Source organism: Tubulanus polymorphus, chromosome 7 (genome assembly GCF_964204645.1).
Source record: "Tubulanus polymorphus chromosome 7, tnTubPoly1.2, whole genome shotgun sequence".
Lineage (NCBI taxonomy): Eukaryota > Metazoa > Nemertea > Palaeonemertea > Tubulaniformes > Tubulanidae > Tubulanus > Tubulanus polymorphus.
In genome coordinates, this window is record NC_134031.1 from 10,387,826 (window position 1) to 10,414,278 (window position 26,453).

At 37.2% G+C, this 26,453-nt stretch overlaps 1 protein-coding gene across 3 annotated transcripts in view; it reads right to left on the minus strand.

Annotated features, from left to right (window-relative positions):
• Window positions 1–26,453, minus strand: part of LOC141908094 (parafibromin-like) — a 139,057-nt gene that overhangs the window by 106,630 nt on the left and 5,974 nt on the right. For all 3 annotated transcript variants that reach the window (XM_074797928.1, XM_074797926.1, XM_074797927.1), the window contains exons 2-3: window positions 20,002–20,107; window positions 2,308–2,440 (exon numbers count right to left, since the gene is read on the minus strand). In XM_074797928.1, the coding sequence (XP_074654029.1) occupies window positions 2,308–2,440; window positions 20,002–20,107 (239 nt within the window). The remainder of the gene's footprint in view (window positions 1–2,307; window positions 2,441–20,001; window positions 20,108–26,453) is intronic.

Consider the following 26,453-nt stretch of genomic DNA (forward strand, 5'->3'; position numbering starts at 1 on the left):
ACAACCAAATCCAAATCAGCTAAAAAGTACATAGGACTAAATAAAATGAACTGTTAGTCACTGCAAACCTATTCCAGTGTTATGTCGATCATGTTGAATCACTTTGCTTGAGTTGAAAGAATCACATCTTCTATCATATGATGCAACATCGGTCAAAGAGAGTTCTTGGTGTTATTTTTTTTATATCTTAAGTTCATTTGCCGTAAAAGCTGAGCGGCCGGTTGTAGAAAGCTCCATAACAAACTAAATCACACCCACTGGAGTAAGGTGGGGGATTGATCAGTTTCGAAAATAGAATATTTGAAATAACAGGATAAGAAACATAATATAGAAATCTCCAAGCTCCGCTTCAATAGATCTGTTAAGACATCTCACGACTGAGGAGCATTCAAAACATTAAATTTTGCTTCAAGCACTGTCCTTATTCTTAGTTGTTTGAGGTATCAAAGTTATAGATACATACATGTACATAAGATATAGAAAAAAAAATTAATTATTTGCACATATGAACTTTTATGTAATTTTTGGAACTAACCTTGGATCTTTTTTTGTAGATTTTTTTTTATACAAGTATAAAATTTATACAAGATATACATACAAGATTTTATTTATACATAGTATATAACAGTCAAAAAGCAATAAAATAGAAAAAGGAAAAATACATACAAAATTTACAACTTACAAAAAAATTTACAGCTTAACAATAAAAGGATATAAGATTATTTTTACATAAAAATCTCGATATACTTCCAATATTTACATTTTTACATATTTCCTTTTATCCGGAATAAATTATTTCAAAGTCTATCTATACTGTTTAGAGATTAATTGTTTATTTTGTATTCATCCCCCGCAGATTTTGATCAATGTTTCATTTTTTTCCACCTTTTAATATTTTCAAAATGAGTTAGCTCTTGATATAATCTGTTTTTTATAAAGTTTCTTGAGTAATTTTTTAGATCAATCGCATTTTCGCCTGTACATAAATTTCGGTGGTTTTTATATGAAGTCCATTTTAGGACAGTTAAAGTGTCATTACATATATCTCAATTTATTTGATCTTTCACAATGTCTTTTGGAATACCGAGATAGATTAATCTTTTTGTCAAAGTGATCGATTGTTCTGCTACCCCATCTATGATGGTTTGATATCTCCTAAAGAGATCAACCGCAACGGGACATTACTACATGCGAATTCGTAGAGGCTCGGCCACATACTTTACACCTAGGATCGTTTGATAGGTTCCACGTTTTTGTGCAGTGGCTTAGCTATCGTGGAGTAGTCTCCATTGCATATCACCTCGTTTTTTGTCTAGGATTGAGTTATATACATCTTTCCATGTTTGGGACCAGTTGATTTCGGGCCCATTCAGCACATCGTTTATTTTGGTTTCGCCAACCGGGGTCATATGACCGAAACTTTTTGCTATGATTAAGTTATAAATCTGTTGTATTTGTGCATTGACAACAGGTTTTCGGTTATTTCCAAAAAAGAAGGTATATCCAGATTTATTTGTATCTTCCAACGATCTATCGCTCATAGTGGCATGCCAATCATGTGGTATTGCCAAAAATATGGGATCATGTTTAGTGGCATTATTTAGAATGGGGTTAAAAGCATCAATTTCTAGAAAGTTTCCAAAATTATCAAATAGATCTTTTACAGTTGTAATCATGAGCACGATGTAATCAGGGTAATTTAAACTTCTTCCGTTTATAGTTATTGATGGATTGTTGAAAATGGGTTGGTTCTTAATATCATGTTTCGAGAAGCCTGGTTCGGCTAGTTCTATTACATATTTCCAAGCTGCCAGTAGATTTGTGTAAAATACATCACCTGTAGCTTTGATTTGAAAGTTTTGCAAATTAGTGAATGAGCAGTCCACCCATTTCTTAAGACATGAAAGTAGGTCAACAGGGGTAAGTCAACCAATTTGAATCGGAGAATTCCCCAAAATATTAAGGTTCATCTTCATACTCTCATACACGTAAAAAAAACTCTAAAAACTCCATGAAGTTATCTCAAAACGGTTTTCGAGTTATCACATACATAGGAAATTCATATGGAACCAGATGTGAATAAGGACACGCCACTGTGAAAAACCAAAACATCCCTGGGTTGCAGTTCGGGAGATACAATAATAATAATGATAATAAAGGGTTTTCTGTGAAATAGCAGAAAAGCCTAACAATAATCTGCAGAATTTAAGTAGGGTTTTGTGCAAAAGCAGCAGAAAATGCTTATGAAGCTTGCAATCTCCATCTAAGTCCGTAGAAATACGTCCACGATGAGAATTTTACACATACCTTGAGTTGGTCTTTGCAATGAAATTTCCAAAGGTGCACTTTTATCTATACTTGCTGAAGTGTTTGTTTCTCCATTCAAATAAGCTAATAAATCTTTCCGATCGGGACGTCGTACAACAGGAACATTAGCTGCCTGAAAAGAGAAGCCACAAAGAAATTGCTAAAAAGGATTGCCCCAGTTGTTGATTCTTTGCCTGATTCCATTTACTCAAAATGGGCATACTTTGCAGCAATTAAATAATTGGATTGGCACATTCGACATAGTAACATTCATTTTCAATGCAACCAAGAAAAGGTTACCATAAGATATTTAAAATGAATGAGGGTCCATTTTGAAACTAGCGGTCCAGGGACCACTTGGGAATTGGTTTGAAAATTTCAATATTCAATGCCCCTGTGAACATATTAAAAAAGCAATGAGCTTAAAAATCATAGAACATGTCACTAGCTAAAACTTTGTAATTTATTGTGGTTACAACATGAAAAAACAAAGTGGTTCAGCTATTCACGTCCCCTGGTGAATATAAACTAGAGGCCCATGGGCCTTAGGTGAAGTCCTTTACATAGCCAAGACATTTTAAAATGACTTTGAGCACGGATTCTCCCTCCCCCCATTCTGCAAAATTCATTAAATTCCAAAAAAAATCTTTTAGTCCTTCATGTTTTCATCAGAAAAACATTTTGTGCCCGACTTACATTCAGGTACCTCTATCAGTTATTCAATTTGGGATTCAACAAATGCAAGAGTTTTTTTCATTTCTCGTATAATTGCTCACAATATCCACCCGTTGTCGATATATCCACCTCACTACCATTAATATAAAGACATTACTCACTGCCGTTAGGAGCCGCATAGGCAAGCGTCTCTAGTCTGTCCACCTCACGGCATCAACTTTAGGTCCGACCAGCGAGCGCCGGTCGCCGAATGAACATCCGGAGAACAGGCAAGGTCATAAACTGCAGAGCCCGCAGCGCTAAAGGCGTTATTGAAGCCATACATTTTATGTTTATATGCTTAAGAAATCTGGTTTATATAATCGGTATTCAATGCAAATTAGTATAGCGCAGCAATGGTCCGCACATCATCAAAAAAACCACTGGCTTGCAAAAAATGAGTATAAAACTTTCAAATACGTTGGAATACGTTGGAATAGATTTATATTTGATTCGATTATCCATAATACTGACAAATTTAATTAAAATTGTCTCTTTTTAGTTTCGACATCTTCGATAGTACACTAAACGCAGCACCACTAGTGCTAGTGACTCATTCATAGATCCGAGCAATATAAAATTTCCCATGCCCCAGCCCACAAAAATGAGGGCATAATAAAAAATCCGCCACTTTTAACAAAAACTGTGTGGAAAAGGGAATTAAAAGAATAATAGTAAATATTGCTGCAAAGCAGCGATAACGGATTTTCTGCACAGCCTTGTTCGCGTCGAACACGAATGCGTGTATGCTGACGCGGCCCCACCAGGCTATGAAAGTGAAGGGAATTTAGAATCCTGTTCAACGGTCAACACAGTTCTATAAAATGAAGGTCTATAAAAGTCAATTGGGCTTACTTGGCTAGGTAACCATTGATGATAGGACCAGGAGGTTATTTGACTCTGGAAAATCGATTGTTAAGCCTTATTTAGTCTTTAATCTTTCCATGCGACTTCCCTAAAAACCAGATCCTGAGATTTTGCGAACTTTATTTCGAAAAAAAAATTTTTTCAAAAAATATTGGGTTCTCAAACTTCTAGACGGTCTAATACGCTTCCCTACACTAAAATATGATGATTCAGCTTGTTTCTGATGATCTAGCTATTCTGGGGTCATTAGGGGCCCCCAAAAAGTCAACAAAAAAAATTTGACCTACTTTCGGGTCATTCGGGTACCCCTACCCCATTATAACCACTGCGTCATGTATAGACACCGTATACCAGCCGCTGTGTCTATTTATAAAGCTTTCAATTTTGCCCTACTTTGTTTACACAACTTGACCTCAATTCACCGATAATGACTTTCATGACCTACATAGATTTTATTCATACACCCGCCAGCGAACTCGAACAAAAACAAGTCCCTGGGGTTGCCAGGACTACCAGGCATACATACAAGCCGTATAAGCTTTATACATTGCCATTTAGACAGTAAGGGGATAAGTAGGTCAAACACCTGTGACGTGGCGCCACACCGCGCAAAAACAAAGCGTTCTGGAGACTGTGTCGTCCGGTCACAGTTAGCATGGAAAGAGTTTTAAGGATTTCGAAAAGCATTTGATAAGGCACTACAACAGCGATTACTACACAAGCTTTTAGGAAATGGTATCAATGATGGGTCGTTAAATGGCTCAGTTGTACTCCGATCGAAAACAGGGGGCCAAAATCAACAGAACTGTCTATTCTTGGAAATAAGTAGATCTAACTAGTGGAGTCACTCAAGGTAGTATCCTAAGTGGTATTCTCTTCACAGTCCTGATAAATGATTTACAGAGTAACCTGAAATGTACAGGACCGAGTAAATTTCCAAAACGACCTTAACAGGTTTATTCCATACATGGTCAGAAACATGGAAGATAAACTTCAACCTAAGAAGGTATAATATGGATATTGGATACAATGAAAACCCAGGGGCATATTATACCTATGTGTTCGAGTGAAAAGATTATTTTGATCTAATGAAGATTACTCATTTCAACGAAAAGACTATTTAGTTCCACGAACATCTTTTTCTTTGGAATGAAAATCTAATCGATGGTACAATATACTTGTTCGAACGAAAAAACTTAATGTTCCGAGAAAATTTAGTTCAAATGAAAACAATTCTGTTCAATCGAACAATATACTTTTAGTCAAACGAAAAACTGTTTGTCCCGGCAAACAAATTTGTTGAGCGAAAACAATTTTGTTCAAACGAATTTTTCAAAAAATGTTTTGTTCGAACGAAATCCATTTTGTTCGATTGAACAAAACATTTTTGATTTTTGGTTCGAACGAAAAAATTATTGTCCTGAGAAAGAACATTTTTTTTTATACTAACACTCGTTCAATCAAATAATAGAGGCCTATTTCTTGTTCGCATGGAAAACCTTTTGTTCTGACATAAACAATTTGTTCGAATGAAAAGCTTTGTTATTGTTCGAACGAAAAACTTTTTGTCCTGACATAAAGAATTGTTGAGCAAATACAAATTCGAATGAAAACAATTCTGTTCGATCGAACAACATATTTTTGTTTGAACGAAAAGCCTTTCGAATTTTTCAAAAAAAGTTTTGTTCAAACAAAATCAATTTTGTCGACCAAATAAAAAATTGTACGAAAAAGTTCTGACACAAAAATTTGACACGAAAAGATGCTCGAACGAAAAAGAGATCTTGTCATCCAGGGCTTTGTAGAAACTTAACTCACCAGGAATTAATAAAATACAAGTTTCATTAATGATGGAAAGCTTCAAATGAAAAACTGGTTGATAAAGCTTGCCCAGACAAATGCAAATAGCTTTTCAAAAGAAATCTTCATTTTAGCCTATGTAGGCCTACATATGCGCGTAGGCCTAGCATCCCGACAGAGGAGGCTTAGGCCTAGTGCGCTTTAAACCTCCTAAATATCGTATTCCTACACCTTTATTTAATAGGGTTAGGTCTCATGGTGTATTCGATTTGAAAAATCAATTTCATTTCGGATGAAGAAACATATCTTTTGTACTCTTGCCGAATTTTCTATTGCAAATTTTGTTTGAAGTTCGATTGAACTCGATTTTGTTTTGTTCGAACACACTAATTATATTGTGTTTGTTTGAAACAGTAAAGCACGTACACCCAAAGGTCGCAAAGGACCTCAAAAAACACTTCGAGCGGCATTTTTATAAATCTGATTCCTCCATTACAGAGAACTTCGCTTTAACCTAGTAGAGGCTATAAGCGTAGGCCTGACATCTGCACAGATAGGTCTCTGGGTATTGAATTCATAAAATCGATTTCATTTTCTGATTATGAAGAAAGAAATCTTTAGTACATCGCAGCAATGTTGCGGGTTTTTTTATTGAAAATTTTGTTTTGGAGTTCAATCGATGAGTCCATTAATTATCACGACAATTATACTGTGTTTGTTTGAGACAGTAAAGCTCGGTAGGTCTAAAGGTCACTTTCAGCTCAATAAACATAGAAGTGACATAGAAACGATCCCCTTTCCCCCGCTGCGAACACTTACTCCGAATATCAAGCCTGAGTTCAGCTTACGGATAGGAGTGTGTCATATACCGGTACTTGTATTTAGTAAATATCTAGTGGATTTGATAAAGATCGGTATGTACTGTAGGAAAAATTAAATATTGATAAATGAAGTCCGCTGCTGAATCAAGTAAGATAATAAATTCTTCTTTTTGTTACCTCGTCAACACAAAAGCTTTTCCCCGCTGCATCTGTTCGGCGTTTCAAGTATAGGTCTATGACTCACTGGTACACTAATGATTTATCATATTTTAGTAAATATACCGTAAATTTGGTAAAGAAAAATATATATTGTTAAACTAATTGTTTGATTCGTCGATGTGTACAGCTTGACAGTGCTATTAACATTTGGAGGATTAAAAAACCTTCGGACCGGTTATGTGTACTAATGAAGAAAATGGATTATTGTTAAAAGTACTGTTTGAAGACTGCGGCTGGTTGTGCAATTTTGGGGTAATAAATTTGTTAATTTATGCTTGAATTGAAAATCGACGTGACAAGAAACCTGTGTTAGATTTCGGAACGATGACTTAGAAAAACATGTCGGTTCATTGAATTGGGGCCCAATTATCGATTTTTATGACTTGACAGTGCTTTTGTAACGTTGATTCATCAAAATACGCACGGAGGATTTGTATATGGAAGTGAGCTGAAGGATATCATATGGAATGTACGGCAACATCGGTAAGTTAAGAAAGCCTATGTTCTTTTGACAAAAAAGTGTGGAAAAAAATAATAATAATAATAATCACGTATATATCAATAGGGTTTTCTGTGAAGTAACAGAAAACTCTAATCACGCGAATCTCAATCGGGTTTTCTGTGAAGAAAACCCTAAATATGCTAGAAGGGCATATCTATGAACGGATCAACAGTTCCATGAACATTGAAGAGGGCAAGGTAAATATCCATGCACACAAAACAAGGGTTTAAAAATATGAAATGCAGTGCAATTTTATACAATTTCTAGGTACTGGTCGTAGCTGTCTCATTAAATGCTGGTAGAAATAGTGCCCTGAAAAATATTGCAGTTGTATTTTCAAAACAGTATAGGAAAATATACTGCGACAGGAGCACTTGCTCGTTGTGTTCCCATCAGAATCTGCCACTGAGGTCTTTATTTAGGCTGGCTTATATCGACAAGCAATGTGACGCCTACCGACGAAACTGAGAGCAACCGCGATCGCAGCCCAGCTTATGTCGACTGCACTCTGATTAGTAAGCCCAGTATACTAGTCACCCAGTGTGCCAATAGAGGGGAGAGTAATTAGTGCTACGTGTTTTGTACTACGAGGATGTGAATACGCGGCTAGCTAAGCGCTAAATCTGCGTTCACACTACAGAGAATACACGGCCAGCTCAGTTTCGTACCGAGATCGGGTTTTCGGCGCTTGACAATTTCGATCCCACGAGGCAATGACATAAAAAAACTAAAACTTGAACATTAACTACTCAGGACAAACAAAATCAGAAGATGTTATATAAGTTTTTCAAATTTCAGGGCAGTACATATTAAACCAGGACGGCCGGTTACTGTTGAAATCAAGTTCAGCAACTGAGTGAATGTGGCTTTCAATAGTTTCATTCATGATAGCTTTTAATAGTGAAGCAATTTAGGCCCAAGTTTAAAACGTTTTTAAATGTGACACCATGTCTTCGCATGACCATTCGACAATTAAAATGTGGGTGTGTTGATGCGCGTCTGTGTGCACTCGGTAAAAAACTAATCTTCTCTGTGGGAAGCGTTATCTATTACTACACGTAAGTGAAACATAAATGGTTAACGCGTTATAGCTGACAATGCAATCAACCCGCATTGTGCATTAAGTATCAAAAATATCAAAATCATCAGTGTTGCAAACTCAATTTTAGATAGCCGGGCTCCAACGATTGCTAACGTAAGGGCATAAAAATGACGGGTTCAATTGATGACACTTAATACCATCTTTAATTACTTAAGATTAGTTCTCAGCGTTGATCAAAACACGGATCTTGGGTGTGTGGTGTTATCACTGCGGAAAATAGTGGATGCACGCTATCTGCTGTGGTGTGCTGATAATATTTCGGTGCTATTCATCAAAGTGCCTCGTTTTTTTTAGAAGTGTTCATTTTATGTAACGCGGTCACTTTAAGGTTACAGATGGTGTGGTTCGGAAGATTGAAATGTTCGCCGATGGGTTTATCCATTTTCTTGTGTCTGATATCAAATTTGTGACCGTTCAAGCGTTGACGTATTGTTTGTCCAGTTTCTCCGATGTATATGGTTCCAGGGCAGATATCGCATGTGATGGCATAAACAACGTTGGTGGAGTCGCATGTGAAGGGTCCAGTGACTTTGAGTTGAGGAGTTGATGAGGATTTTTCTTAGGTTTGCTGGTTGACGGTACGCGATGACTGGTCTTAGTGGTAGTATGTCGCGTAGATGATCATCCTCTTCGATTATGGGTTGGAGATCTGATATGATTCGTTGGATTCTGCGTAGGCGCGGACTGTAGGTGACTGCGATGGGGATTTTTTCAGTTTCTTCAGACGTGGGCGGGTTGTATTAGAGTGTTCTTTCTCTGGGTATGTGAGAAGCGCGAGTGATTTGTTGGTCGATGGTTTCAGGGTCGTACTGGAGTTAGTGGAACGCATTTTTCAGTTGTTGTAGGCGTTGGTTGCGGTCTTGAGTGTTCGAGCAGATTCTGTGGTAGTGAATGGCCTGACTAAAGACAATGGATCTCGTGGTGTGTGGTGGGTGAAAGCTGGTGCCATGAAGGTAGCTGTAGGTGTCAGTAGGTTTTCTGTAGAGCAATGTTTCAAGTGGGCCGTTGATGATTTTGACTAGAGGGTCTAAAAGAGGAATTTGAAGAGGCGAGTGTTCGAGGCTGAATTCGATGGCTGGATGAAAGTTGGTGAAGTTTCTTTGGAATTCAAGTAGTTTTTCAAGCCCATGCGTCTAAATGATGAAGACATCATCGATGAAGCGATTGTATAAAAGTGATGAGTGCTGCTGTGTTTGGAGGAAGTCTTCTTCAAGGACAGACATGAATATGTTGGCGTATTGGGGGGCCATTCGGGTGCCCATAGTTGTACCCTTTGTCTGGATGTAGAGCAATCCGTTGAATTTGAAGTAGTTGTGTTTAAGTATGAACTTGGTGAGATCGATGATGGTCTGTGAGTTTTCGTTGTTAGGTAAGGTTCTGGAAATCGCGGTGAGTCCATCTTCATGGGGTATGCTGGTGTAGAGAGCTGTGACGTCCATAGTGACGAGTAGAGTGTCTGCTGGGAGGTCTTTGATGTTTGCGAGTTTGTTGATGAAATCTGTGGTGACTTGTACGTAGCTTGGTGTGTTGATTCAATGAATATAAGAAACAAGTGCATAATAAACAAATTAACTATTCATCGAATTGTTGCTTTGATATTATGAATTACAGCAAACTAACTCATCGAGAAATTGATTTTAATTATCATACCTATTATTCTACCTAGAAATATGCTTTATCGGACCTCTGCATTCAATATTTAAACTCTATGCATTCACTTGTTAATATTCATTAATGTAGAAATGTGTTGTATAATCATCACTATGTTCCCTTTTTATTTCAATTGTATGAGAATATGTGCATTAATTTTCTAATTTCCAACGATTTTAAAACATCATCTTTTGCAAATAAGAATATCAATAATTTTGATGAATTTCTTGCTTATGTCAGACTTTACTTTGTAAATTTGTGATTCTCTTTATTTTATTAATTTGTCATTTCTTTTTTATTTTTATTATCATTGGAATATGTTATGTATATGTAAACTGTGCATTCACGAAAATTCTAGTGTAAATAAGAATATCAGGTCCAATGTTAATAAACTCTTCCGCTTAATTTCCTCATATTTCTAGCATTCTAACCTCTGGCATATTTACCTATGGTGTGATTTTTCCTCTGGCATTTTTACCTCTGGCATTTTTACTTCTGGCATTATTACCTGGATTCCTCCGTAGTGTTACAATACAGCATGCATGTTCTTTATTGATAACTAGTACAGCTGGCAGTACAGTATAGCGACTTATAAGCGTGTCTGTGTGTGTAGACTATTTTTAGCAATTACATCATTGAGCTCTCAGCGCTGTGGAGCTAATAAACAGGGGCCAGTTTCATAGACATGGAATAATTTGGTGCAAGCAATAAGGGTTATTCTGGGTATTAAATACATTCCCTGGGAACAGTTAGTGCTAGCACCAAATTTCTGTTTCATAGACAAACTTTGTTGCTAGCAATAACTATTCCCAGGGAATACATTTGATCCTAGCAATAAGATATGCTAATTAGGTTCGATGTCATGGAAACTCAGATCCTCACATAATTTATCCGATAATTCATTTTGTTGCTATGAGACAAAAGAAACAACAACAACCATTCCAGAAGAAAATTCAGAATGAATGAAAAGATGGATAATGAAAATGAAGCTCTTCTCCCTGCAAAATCGAGGAAGAGAGGCACAAATTTCTCTCAGAAACAAATCAGCATAATTTTGGAGCTGTGTTCCGAGAATGCCTCATTATTACGATCAACGTTGAATAATGATGTAACGATTAAATCAAAGCAAGAGGTCTGGAGAAGAATTACTGATGCAGTAAAAAGTATTGGGGATTGTCGGAGGGAGGTGAACGATATCAAATTAAAATGGAAAACTATGCAAGCAGAGGCTCAAATTAAAATGGAAAACTATGCAAGCAGAGGCTAAGAAAAAGTCAATTACGCACGCGAAAGATAGCAAACAGACAGGAGATGGACCGCAACCCAATAATATCTCAGAGACGGATGAGAGAATCATAGAATCTTTTCAGTGGAAATCCCTCTTGGAATGGTATCCCCGGTGGTGGTGTGGAAAGCCAGGCACCAGTGATACTAGATGATTCTCTAGTTGGTAAGTTTTCATTTTCTTAGTTTATCAATTGCCGAATTTTCACTCAAAATAGGCCCAAACCATATTAGGCTAATGCATTTCTAAATTTAATTGTAGGCCCTTGGCTATTGCTTTTTAAAGTCGAGATTATTGGGAGAACGAATGAAAACCCACGGTAGATTTGTAGAAACAATTTATTTCCTGACGGTTTCGAGGTTAAAACCCTTTCAGTGTCAACAAGAAGGACCCCCAAATTGATGAAATTTGTGAAAATTATGCAAAAAATTGAGAAGTAAATGGTTTTGAAAAATAGAAAATTTCCCTAGAATGAATAGAGGAACAATTTCTTGTTCCTCTGAAGATGATGCTTTCCTTGATTGAACCAAACGCCAGCCAAGAGTCAGTCATGTTTTCCCAAAATCTGACCAAGATAATCCAAAGAATCCAAAAGTATCGCTTTAGGTCTACATCACACAGGTTTAGACTTAAAATGATGATCTGTTTGAAGAGTTCATGGCTGTTTTCACACCCATCTCATTCATCTTTATAAACCAAAAGGTCCAACAAAGTAGATTGGAATGCTCAAATGATCAGATATAGGCCTAATCAGTCCTTCGCAGGCTTTTACTTTACTGCATGCAGGCCTCACATGGATCATTTAATTGATCCATTCCTCTGCACTAGATTACATATGGTTTTGAATAAATGAAAGGCTGAATCCAAGAACATGTCTATCGCACTTTTGAGCCCAAATGTCTACTTTTACTTAGTAGCCACTTGAGAACAATAAGCAATTAACGATATCAGCTACTTTTCCAGTAGTATACATTTCAAAACAGTCACTCTGAAATAGTATTCCTTTCAATTCGGTTGGTTTTCTAAAGTAACTGTTTCGAAGAGTCTACTATTGAAAAGTGACCATTTTAAAACATCTGGTTTCGATAGTGCACACTAGCAGTAGAGGTGACTGTTAAACCACCTGCCTGTAAAGAGTGACTTTGTGATAGTAACTCTTACCGTAACAGCTACTCTCAAAACACATCGTTTCTAAAAGTTAACTATTGAATAGTGACCATTTTGAGATCATTTGCCAGATTCCCTGTTATAAATACACTGTAGCAACATATGCTTCAGATTTGCAGTGATACGTGACAATATAAACATACTGAAAACTCTACTCATGCTATAGTTTGGGGTATAGTTCTATTTAGAGTAGATACTCTTTGAGGGTGTGAAATGTGATGATCGATTCCCAACCCTTACCAATAAAAGTCGAGATTGGAGTTAAATTTGTTTACAAATTGTCAATAGTTATGTAGTGTTAAAACAAATCGAAATTTCCTTCTTTTCATGGCAATATGATTTAATGCCGACAAATGCAGCTATTTTCAAGCATAGGTCTGCATTTATTTTTGGTATATTCTTAGATTAAAAGCGCAATCATAAATTCAGGCTATAACCTCTCATTATTGAAATGGTGGTTTATTTTCAATGGGGGCCTGGATGTCTCTGCATCTTAAGATGTGCATTTCGGAGTGTTCGAATTTCCCTGAAATCATTGATTCTTTTTTTTAAACAAAATATGCTATATCCGTGTGGATTTTAAAAATTCTAAAGAAATCATCTAAATTGAGCCCATATTTGATCAAATCTTTTAAAAGAAACTTTGCGTGGTATTCAAGATTTCATTTGGATTACGGTAACGGCCTTAGGGTGATCGTCACCGGGGTCATGAATGAAGAAATCCCGTAATCGAATTTTAAATATGATATAATTTGTTAAAGGTGAAACCGCAACGTTTCGACTGTTGACTAACAGCCATCATCAGGTAGAATGTAGACATTCCTAGTGATAAGGGCTTTTAGTCAGATGGCTGTCAGTCAACAGCGTCAGTCAAAAACGTTGTGGTTCAACTTTACTAAATTTCATGATACAAAATTCTATTGTGGAATTTCTTCATTTATCTACAGTTTTAACGCGGTTTAGAGTATTTTATTCGACTTCTTCGGGTCCTGTAGCCGTTAAGATCGAAAATTATTTACTTTTCGGCACAGAAGGGATATACAACCGTGTTGGTCCCTATGAGAGGGATTCCCTCTATATCTGCACCATAAACTGGTACCTTTGTTGGTTCTAGCCCGCATTCGCTTCCAAATTCAAGTATTGGTAACATTGGTTTACGATAATTTGAGAAAAAGAGTTTAGTTGGAGGAAACTGATGATTACCTTATAATTCAGCGATTCTTTGGTTCACCGATTCAGAAAAATAAAACAAAGTCTCATAGAGATATTGCGGTGCTAAGTTTATTACTATTAAGAGGTAATTACTTTTGGTTCGTAGTCTTTTGGTGGTTAGTGCAGTTAGTTCATTCGTTCATCAATCACTGTCTAGTTAGCCAGTGTCAACAAAGTAGGAAAGTATGTGAAACTGAAATTACAGCCTATCACATTTCTTTCACTTTTTAAGCCAAACGAAGTATTCTCTATCAAATGAAATTGCTGATTTCAAAATTACGTGAACATCTCAACACTCAACTCTTATACACTAATCCTTTGGTCTTTTATAATAAGTTGGTAATTTCATTTCAACCAAACCGTATAACATAAGATTTTGATTAGGGTATCACTTCTAGCAAGCGATAAAACGATTCAATATTCATTAATGAACAAGCAGAGAACAGCGTGACAAAGTGAACATCACATGGATTACTTAAAAATCGTTTGTATCGAAATAAACAATAAATTCAAGGTTAATTCTAAGTATTTTAGATACATTTTTTTCATAATCAATAATATGAACATATGATTTTATTTGTATATTCCTCTCTCATATACCCTCAAAAACAAATTAAGCCTTAAAGACAAATTTATTTTTTGTCTTTCTTTTCTACAAAATCAAAGATTTATGAACGCACCAGAATGTTTTATAATCGCAAATGTAAAACAAAAAGTCACTGTTTACAGGCGGGTGGTTTTACAGTCTCCTCTACTGCTTGTGTGCACTATCGAAACCAGATGTTTTAAAATGGTCATTTTTCAATAGTAGACTCTTCGAAACAGTTACTATAGAAAACCAACCGAATTGAAAGGAATACTATTTCAGAGTGACTGTTTTGAAATGTATACTACTAGAAAAGTAGCTGATATCGTTAATTGCTTATTGTTCTCAAGTGGCTACAAAGTAAAAGTAGACGTTTGGGCTCAAAATTGTGATAGACATGTTCTTGGATTCAGCCTTTCAAATGTATCATAGGCTCGATCAATTATTGTAACTGTTGTGGAATTGGTGGAATTTATCATCATCAAGTTTTAAAGTTATTTCCAACGAATTATTATTCATTCCGTGATCAGACTTTTTTTTTAAATTTCAAATTGAACAAATTTAATAGTTTTCATGGCAAACTTTTTCATTTGTCACTAGCATGCGACAAAAATATAAAAAAATAATGGATATTAGTAAGATTCCTGCCATTGAGAAATAAATCTGTTTCTTTTATCATTTTAGAAATCGATCTGAATAAACTCATGCTTGGACTGAGTGCAGACAAGCAGATTATATCAGTGGATGATCAGTTTATCGTTCCGAGTACATCCACTGCTGATCAACTGACGGAACAAACCTCAATCGACACAGCAAACAAGCCACCATCAGAACCCGTTGCTTCTTCATCTTCATCTATTAAAGGTAACTTTCATTTTGAATCCAGTAGTAACTACACATGACTATTGACAGTTCTTGATTATTATTAAGTTCGAATTAATATAGTTATGGGCTCGTTAAGGCAGTTGCTCAAAGATATATTGAAGTTCATTTCAAAATCTCAGGTTAGATCTTAGTGTACAACTGTTGGTTTCATAAGAGGCAACAATGTATTGAAAGTAAAACAAATATTGAATGCAAAAAAGTACACTCCCTGTACTAGGGGATTCACCTGCACTTTCCATGTCCAATAAAATTAAATCGTTTGGTTTAATGGAAACAGACAATAAACTGTTAGCGTAATCTTGATGCATATCGGTATCATCTTATTTCAGGGAGGATACGAAGTGCTCGAAAAGGGAGAAAACGGAAAGCGTTTACACAACAAGACGTTTATCAACGCCAGTGCATGTGTCTAGATAAAAAAATTGAAAAGTTGGACGTGGAAATGAACAAGAGGACCATTAGGTCCATATGGTCGAGGAATAAGCTACTTATTGCTAGGGAATAAAAACATCCGAGTCTATGAAACAGAAATTTCATTAGTACTAAATTTGATCCCTGGGATTAGTGATTTGATACCAGGGAATAACCTTATTCCATGTCTATGAAACCAGCCCCCCCCCCCCCCCCCGTGTTTTAAAGACGAAACAATACTTACACAGGGCTGCCAACCTTTCAAAATTCCATTTAGGGATGAATGGCAGATTAATTAGGAATATTGAAGGTTTCAATAGGAATATATCGAAACCGAAGAAATTGTGACTTTTCCAAGTAGGAATATTTTGCTTTCAATTAGGAATACCTTTCACGTGTAATATATAAAAGCTGGATATGAAAATATGGAATTATTAGCAAAATAAAAAATCAGCAAATTCTACAGAATGTATTTTTTCTTTATTATTTTATGAAAGATAAAAATCAACAGTGTTTATCAAAAATATACAATAGACTAAAAAATAAGAACATAAAACTGGCATAAATTGTCAAACGAATTACATAACACTATACAGCTGTCATGCGAATATATCCATTTCCAGCATCAATTCCACGATACTGTCCAAGAGAGACTCCACGTACAGAACTGAAAGATACAAACAGTAAAAAGTCTCTAAATCTACATGCTACTCGATGGTGCTGCCATCTGCCAAATATGCGAACTAAAAGTTTACTTTGAGATGCACTGCTCAAAAGCATCTTAAATTATCTTTTTAAATCAAACTAACACAAGAGTGACAACATTAAGGTTCAAACTAGCAAAGCAATTGCTTACCGAAACATTTCAAAGAGTCCACACGTTGAAATCTAACCCGGATCTTCGAATGCTAATCGCGCTGCGAAAACGAGCTAATTACCGCAGTAAACCGATTCTTCTCCGAAACGATGCGGAGCAATTTGAAAATAACAATCACATTTTGCCACATGTCATAATATTTTCACAAAAATGATTGAAAACAACGTATTTTAAAACGAATGAACTTTATTTTTATTCTTGAAACAAATTAAAAAGCTGCTCTCCTACTACGAAATAATCGTACGCCATGCGTAGATAAAATCAATAACACAGCTACTCTCATACACACACACGCACGCACGCGCGCGCTAGTAAGCGCTGTTTATCGCCTGACCCACGTACAAAGTATATAGCCACGCACTCATCCACCGCGGGCGTGCATATAAATTCCCCACCTATTCAATTCTGTTCTACCAAATCATCATATTGTGTTACAACGCGCTGGCGGGTGGAAAATCGGACATCGCCGAAAAAGAAAAAAAAAGTCGGAATTTTGTATACCCGATCGTATCGTCGGAATTTCTTCACGCAAATCGGGAGGATTCCGAATAATTCGGGAGGGTTGGCAGCCCTGCTTACAAAATCATGAACACAATGCGACTGTTGATAAGATGAATAGCTAATAGCAGTGTAGGCCCCCTATTGACTATTGAGTTAAAAATTTTTATCGCGGCTCAAAATTCTATTCAAGACCGTACTAAATAGAGGGTGACCGTAACACCGTACACAAAAGCCCACAGCCATATGAAAATACGGAGAAACCGTTGGCAGGTGCATATGTTACAAGATAAAAACCACTTGCGGCGAAAAGACCGCTATTTTTGCTAATTTTGAGAAATGCATAAATGCGGCTTATCAATCGATATTATCGATTTTGGTCAAAACTTTTTTGTCGGAAGATTTAAAGGACTAGGATTTGAAGGCTAAGAAAGATGGGGACTCTCTTATGTTACGGGGTAGTTCATTCCAAAGAGAGGGAGCAGAATAGCAAAATGACATGCTTCCAATAACCTTTTTTAACATCAGTTTAACTAAAATCGTGGAATCACATATATAGGCTACCGGTACCAAAGCTGCTGTTAGGCTTCGTCTGAAATCTTAATTTTCTATTCATTGAAATCCTGACTTTAAGTAGAACAGGCGGTACAATGTTGTCCTACAGGAGATTCGTTTGTCTGATGCTCTTTAACTTTTGTAGCTGTATGTTGTTACAAATGGCCAATTGTTTCTTTACAAGAGCCCCAAGGGGCACTATGGCCAGCCTGTCAGCTTTCCATAAAATGGCAAATGATGATGCATTCTGTGGGTTAGATTTGTCAAAATACACTCCCAGCTCAGAGTCAATACCTAATAATTTACACAATACAATCTTAGAATACAAAAGTAGCACGGACAACGACTGGATCTGGCAGAAACAAACACCTCAGATAAATCTGTTCCCTTGGTCTTATTGATTTTAATGCGGAATAGAATTGAATTTTCTGAAATTCGCTCAATAAAACAAAATATAATTGGATTTGATGTTATTATTTGTTCAATAAAGTAAAATTGAATTGGATTTGACATTTTTTGGCGGAATAAAATTTGATTGAATTTGTAGTTTGAGCACATGGCTAATTAGCATAGCAAGGTCATCTATCCGATTTACGAAAAAACTATTTTTCCCGGACTTTGCACAATGGTCAATGATATTTTCTGTAGTGCTAATAAAAATATTCCTCCCAAAAACCAATTCAACTAAACCTTTCACAGAAATCGATCTTGAAATACAATTTTAGATCTTAAAACAAAACCCGGAAGTAAAACGGTAGACGATACCGCGGGTTCACGTGAACACCTGCTGATTTCTGTGGCTAAGCCAATCATAGAGGAGTCTGCTTTCTGATTGGCTTTTCAAAACCAATATTTTTGCGATCAGATATTCGCGAAAAAGCTCATATTAATTGTAACGAGGCCCTCTTTCAAAATTCAGCTACGTAGAGTTTTGAGAATGGATAATGCTTTAATGAATGATTTGTATGATTATATGCTCAGTTGCACAGTAAAAGAGCCTTTGCTCTGGAAACCATGTCATTTAAATTCGTTCCATTTGTATAGTAATAGGCTCAGCCAACGGCTAGCCTAATAAAAGACCAATGGTCTTGTAGCTCACTTGACCATTAACTAATAGGCAGTTTAAAGACTTGTTATATCACATGTCTAAAATGGATTAGATGCTGGTCTTATTGCAAGGGCTGGTGATGGGAAGAGGAAAATCGATATACACATTGCCTTTCAAACCTTCAAAGGAGCGATCAAAATCAAACGGCAACTCTTGTTTTAATAACCATATTTATTTTCAGATAACAATCAAAAGATAGGATAGGAGCTAGGCCTAATCATATCAGAAGTTTTGTCTTAAAATATTGGTTGAAACGTGTTTTTTGAAAAATCTATAATTCCTGCTTCAATGAGTCGAGGTGGTGATTCATTCTTGGGGTACCGGTGTCTGTAAAACATTGCGCAAGATCAATAGAAATAAAGTGAAAATTAAAAATTGCATTGAATTGAATTCATAGTGTAATACTAGACAAGAGGATTGATATCCTGTCCGTCGGTCCCGTACTAACATCTTGCTGTTGTAGTAGACATTTTCAGGGCACTAAGGACCAATGACAATCATTATTCATAGAATATCTTACCTTCAATGAGCAGAAATACTGTGGAAATACACGTGTGAATAAACCAGGAAATGCGGTAGCGCGCGGTGTCTAGTGTACGGAGACGCATCGGGGTCATTCGCAAATATAATCAAAGAAACCGAAACTTTGATCTGTTGAAACAAAATGTCAACATTGCGACTGAAATATTATGAAATAACATTTAACCTTGATCTCGATTGATTCGAATTTAAAATAAAAATCCACCATTCGGCGAATTCTGTCCACACTGGAATTTTAAAAATGTTCCTAATAGGCTACCATATTTCTTGGATCTACCCAAGAAACGATAGTTCATAGGTTGAGCTTATTAGAGAGCTAGGCGGGAGCCAGACCCCTGCGTTTAGACCAGCCTGGAAATAAATCCAGACGTTTTTCCAGCTAAAATTATGTGAAAATGTTGGAACAACACCCAAAACTTTATAGTACTAGCAGTCCGGGTCTATTTTGATTTCACAGAAATGCATGTATACAAAAAGAACAGCAATTTGCTTCGATTTTGGTATATTTTCGATTATTTCACAAAAACACGAGTTCAGAATTCTATGAAATTTTCAGATTGTAAAATAGATACTATATTACACCTCTGATAAAAAAATCAGATCTCAGGACCATCTAGATAAAAAGTGTACCACCCGTTTTACTGAAATTTTTCGCGATAGGCAAATGCATTGGAAGCATGACGTCATCAGCGAGTGATAGCAAAAGCGAACCATAGGTTTGCTAAAAATTACATCTTAGTGTAATTTTTGCATTATTTGTGACTTGTCTTTAGAAGGGGTATATGATAACCTAAAAATTGCCAACTTTTTTCAATTCAGCATGTTCGGCTACTGCAACCACACATATAATTTGTTTTGGCCTCATGCATTCTTTACAATAAATATTTGCACTTACTGCTGCCTGACGAACATAGAGTGGGTGTGCCAATTGGACATTTTTCAATAAAAATAAAATACAGTCCAATGTGTAATATTCCTTCGCTATGCCATCTTTACCAGTTCTGAATTAAAGATTTAACAAGTTATTAACAAGATAATTAATTACAAATTATTTGACGTTGATAACAAAATATGAATGCATCCAGGAAGAAAGACACTCTAAATATTTGGATGGATATATTAAAGCTGTGGGTACTGGAGTGTGTAATGGGTAGTGTAGTGCATTTGTGGCCAGCACACAGATCACATCGTTCAATGGGGTTTGGTCCAGGACTCGCGAGATTTTCAACAACACGGAAGTAACGTGTAATAAATGATGACTTGAATTGCATGACCACCTACCACCCCTCATTATTGTTGGAAAACTAAACGTTCGGCACGGACTAAAAATTAGTAATAACATTTTAGAAATGGCCAGAATTTTAACTTAGGTTCTATCTCATTTTTATTTTACAATTGCGATTGGTATAATTTTTTTAATAATGGCCGTTAAGGCTTCATGTTTCGTCTGCAATTCACTGCAAATAGTTACGCAACTACGCACATTTCAGTGTTTTTGGCAGCTGTACACTCAATCGGCACCGTTCGTGACTAGCTTCACTGCGGAATTATCATTAATTAACATCGCCATATCACATCATCAACTTATATTGTGCCTTAAAACCCTAACGAAATAATTGAAATGCACACTCGATTTCGATCATTGAAAATTGAGAGAGTGGCCATGTTTGTGTTTGCTGCTTCGCGTAAATCCCGCCGGGTGGCGCAATCGCGCGGAGTGGGGCCGATACGTCTAGTCCAGCTTTGTCAATGCTATGTTATAATAAAAAATGGTACAGGGACTTTGTGACTTTGTCTAGAAACTTGGAAGTTCCAGACAATTAGGGAAAATGAACTAAGACCCAAGGAAAGATCAGAGTCTTTAAAATTTCCTTCAAAAACCTCAAAAATGTGTAAAAAAATGCTGATTTTGGTGAACAACAATGGCTGCCAGTCGGCCATCTTGATTCGGACAGGGCCAGTTTTTGGGCTGAAGATGTGTCTAGGGTAGATATATGTGTTACCCAAATATCAAGACATTGAAGCGTCTCAAAAACTTCCCAAAATAACTGGATTCCGTCTACGAACGGACGACGGACGAAAAATAAATGCAATAGCCTGCTGGGACTTAAGTCCCCAAGTGGGCTAAAAAGTCCCTAATAAAAGATAAAAAGCCAAATGCGCTCACCCGCATCGGCAAAGCATCAATCATCTTATAGTGTATGGCAGTGGTTTTTTCTGGAGACGTTTATATGCTCATCCTGTACCTACTGGTAATCCACATTGTCATTATACAGTGACAACAACAGAGGCAGAGTTCGTTTCATCTTCCATCATTTCGAGGAAGCATGAAAATCATTGTCTCAGTTTCGATTAAATGTGACTATATAGTTTGATCTTATAGGTCTAGGGAGCTTCTAAATTCTAATTAAGTGTTTTGCATATGTTGCATTACCGGTGTTGGTTTGGCATTGGTAAAAAAAGACTTCCCTCCCTCACATAAGCCTCAGGTTGAGCTTTTTATTTCACCTTTTTTATTTAAACTCTTACTCTTGTCAATGAAAGGATTTCCCATGACTACTATTGTAGTTTTCAACGATGAAACGTCTCTACGAAATGCGAGCTGTAAGTGTTTTGTCTGCTCATGATGAGGAGTTTCAACCCTATCTGTCTTGGAGGTTGATTCATCCTCTCCGACAATCCGTGAAATTTCTGGTCCATTAACCAGCCAGCGACGCAGTGCTGCAGGGTTTTCTGTAAGGCCGACTGCGCCGCCATCGCTTTTCGCCAGTGCATTACTCTGTTCATGAGCTTGGTCAATAGCCATGTTGGAGATGAAGCGTTGTGTCTTTTTCACTGTGAAGTACCCAGCTCGAAACTCTTCAGACTTCAGGATGTTTCCTCTGGAGTGTTACGATATCTCTCAGATGTACAGGGATCCACTGTGCGTAGTTCGGGTGGTCGAGAACGAAGAACCAAGGCACAATCTTGCTCAGGGACTCGATGTATAGTAAGAAATCAGCTGCTCTTATGGATCGAATGAATAAGAAAACAAATAACTCTAGATCTAGGATGAGCTACCAAAATTTGAACTGTGGACTTTCTGTAGACCTAACAACTCGCCATTCATCTAATGACATTTGTTTCTGGTTCGTTCCATCTTTGAAATCTGTACAATATTGACTATATGTATCGAGCATGAACAGGTACAATGCACTAGTAGTAACCTGGTGAGCCCATCTAGTTCGGGTCACTTGTGATCCCTTCAAACATGAATCTGCATGACCAGATGAAGCAACACCTGCTTCAACAAGAGAGCCAATCCAACCACTGCCTTCAAGCAGGTCTCCAAGAACCTTATCCGCTGCCATTTCAATATGCAAACCACCAAACATCACTACCATGGGATTGTCACAATACATGTCAGGCCAGCACCACTGAATCAGTTTGGCAAGTGTATATAATGGTTGGTCAGCGGTAAGCACATGAACCTGGCCAGGATTCAAACAGTCAACAGCTGTTTTCACGACGGTCATCACATGACAAATCATCGCTACCGAGTGTGCCTTGTCATAGAATAGAGGTAGAAGGGATGTGACTACCGCGCTACCACAAGCTGGTTTCAACTCTCTGGCATGATATGCCGCCCATGATACATTACGACTTAGCTGATAGTAGACTTATCTTTACTCAACATATCACAAGTGTGATCTAACCATCTGAAACATATACAATAATGTGACATAATTAATTGATATGCAAATTAGGAAAATCAATGAGCATGGATATGGGCAACAGGCTGTAAATTTTCGCTAGCCATGCTGGAGATTGTGAATAACTAAATGTGAGCGACTTTAGTGCAGCGTGGATCTTGTATGAATTACTATCGGTAACCAACTAATTAAAGAAGTAAACACATGCATGATTTTTTCATCGATACGTGTGTTTGATATTCGAGTAGGGAGGAGTTGAAACGTAATTTTGGTCAAAAATAGTTCCGAGTAGATGAAATTTACATGTATGTTTTGACATAGGAGACGGGAAAAAAACTTTAAAATATGCTAAATTTAACGGACTTTCGACTAAGTAGGATTTGAGTTGAGAGGAGTCTACGGTAGTAACTGAATGTGAATGGTTTAGAATATCGTGCATATATTGTGTGTAGTTGATAATGATAGGGTAATGTGATACACACCGGTACTCTACTTCCAAAGGTTGAGGAATTGAGATACACTAAACATTTATTCAAACCGTCAATCGGTGGCACTTCTGAATCCTCTTTGAAACCAGACACTGGGAGAACCCTGCCATATTCATCAGGAACATTTGAAAGTCAGGCTTTTTAATGACTGTTGCTGGCTGCTCGAAGTCAACTTGCGACCGATTGCTATTTTCATTAAGAGGATGTTGAAACAATGATATTCCTGTACCATGGAACGAATCATGGACACTTGTGCTGTTTGGGTTATGGTCGATATTATCAACAGCAGCTGTCGTGAATAGACCGGCTCTGAGATTCAGGGGACAAACAGCAATGTCACATTCGTACCTGTCACATAGTTTATTTCCCAGCTCAGTAGAAATACTCAGAACACGATAATAAGAGATTGATAATCCCAGGTTATAAAACGTATCAACAAGCTTTCGCTTACGGGTGTTTGTGTGGAGCAACATCTTCATCACAGCTTTTAAAACTCTCTTGTAATCTTTCTTTCTCTTCCCAGACATTAATACGAATACAAGAGGGATCTGTTTGGTGTATTCCCCAGATCTGACAAATGAATGAATGCTAAAAAGCTGGGTAAATGGCCGTCTGACGACTTTGAATGTTGCATCCATGTACCAACGTTTGGTGCCCTTCACAATATCGACCTGCTTCTGTGTTGCAAATATGAGGTGTCTCCTGTCATCTGAAAAAAGTATATTATATATGATGAAAGCAGTAGAAAATACTCTGACTTGCTTGATTTTTTGAAAGCCGATTGTGTTTATTTTTCAATATTAAAGTTTGTTTGTTTCAGTTATTTACTCAAATTAATGATTGAGCGAGAATGCTAATAGATCGATACTTACCGACCGAAATAACTTTTCTGAAAAACCTGTTGGCAATGAAATCAGTTCCCAACTGAAAATGCAAGTCATTCGGGTGATCAGGTCGCTGGCCTTGTTGCGCTCTGTTGCCCTGTCTCGCCAAATTATCGGGAGCTGGTACAGAATCAATGGCCATGTTTTCGTCGGTGACCTGTTCACGCATCACCTGCTCTACGATTGTCGCAGCTGAGCGAAAGACCTTTTCTTTCGCCCGTTTTTTCACTTCTGTGCTAATCCTAGCAGCTACTGCGACACCGGCACCTAAAAGAACAAAAGTTAATTCTTCAAAGATCATTTCAATTACAATTAGGGTCAGAAAACTGCATTCATTTGTGTTTTCCATAGCGTTTCAAAAACTTTCACTTTCTGTGTGCCGCCCTCAAAATATCAAACTGATTCGATAAATCTAATGAACTACCTGGAGGATGATTGTGCTCCGAAAGTCTTGAGTATTCCGTGGCATTCTGTATCAAAGATGCTTTGCAATTTATGAGCTTATTTCTTACAGAGCACCTCCAATGAACTGTTGAATTAAGGCTGGCTTATGTCGACAAGCAACGCGACGCCTACCAATGCAACTGAGAGCAACCGCGATCGCAGCTTAGCTTATGTCGACTGCGCTCCGATTCGCAGCATCTGAGGCCGACTAGTGGGATATGAGATCCTCCCAGTTGCTTCCCTGCTTATTTCGGTTGCGATTACTAGCAACTGCAACGGCTCAAATGGTCACGCGATAAGCATTTTGAGAATAAATTTGAATTATTAGGAAATATATTTCTATTAGAAAAGCTATTTCTTTAATAGATTTCTTTCTGATTCTGTTTTGAATACAACGTACCATAATTCTACCAATTTCGTTTCTAGATCTTCAGTCCAGTCCTTTGCCATGCTGAAGGTTTGGTTTACGTTTTGAACTATTTGAAAGTTTATGACTAATTACGAATGACGCTAACTAGCGGTAATAATTTGTACTATGTATATGCGGTCTCTCATTGGCTGGAACCCCTTGGCTCAGTTCCGTTGCGTCGCAGATAAGCTTATGTCAGCTGCGATCGAAAGCAACTGTCCGCCTACCGTAGGCCGGAGTAGAACATGGGCAACTAGCCGGATACGGCTTGCGACGAGTCGGTAGGCGTCGGGTTGCCGTTGCAAGCCGGCTTATGTCGAACCGAAAGAGCAGCAACTGGCGGCCTCTCGTAGGCCGCTAATAATCGGCAATAACATAAGCCAGCCTTAAGTTGCACGTTTTTTTGTGAATGAGAAGCCCAGTGAATCGAACAATTTGTCTTGTCCTCTCTGCGAAGAAGATGATACCTGAAACTAGGGGACAAGGGACACCATGTCCACTAAGGAAGTGGTTTCAAATGCTCAACAATCTTACAATTTCAATATTCAACGCTCCCCATATACAACTAACAATTAATCAAAGTGTCTTCAAAATTTCCCTAAAAAAATTCAAAAACATATAAAAAGTGCTGATTTTGGCAAACAACAATGGCTGCCAGTCGGCCATCTTGATTCTGACAGGGCCAGTTTTTGGGCTGAAGATGTGTCAAGGGTAGATACATGTTTAACCCAAATATCAAGACATTACATTGAAGCGTCTTCAAAACTTCCCAAAATAACTGGATTCGGTCTACGGACGGACTGATGTACGGACGAAAAATGAACGCAAATAAAAAACTAGGGGTCCAGGGACACCATGCCCACTTGGGAAGTGCTTTCAAATGCTCAACAATCTAACAATTTCAATATTCAACGCCCTCTGGTGACCATATACAAAAACCAATGACCTTGAAACTCAATACAATCATAAAACATGTCAGCAGCTACGATTTTGTAATTGATTGTGATAACAAAAAATGCCTCGTTACTAATTTAATATGGAAATACTAAGTTAATCTACTATTCAACGCCCCCTGGTGACCATATTCAAAACCCAATAACCTTGTAACTCACCATATTCATAGAACATGTCATGAACTACAACTTTGCAATTGATCATGGTAACAAAATATGCCTAGGTACCAATATAATAAGGAAATACCAGGTTATACTACTATTCAACGCCCCCTGGTGACAATATAGAATAACTAATTTCCTTAAAACTCACCACAATCATAGATGATGTCATGAGCTACAACTTTGCAATTGATTGCGGTAACAAAATATGTATTGGTACAAATATAATATAGAAATACTAAGATATTGTATTATTCAACGCCCCCTGGTGGCCATATACAAAAAACAATGAACTTGAAACTCACCCCAATCATA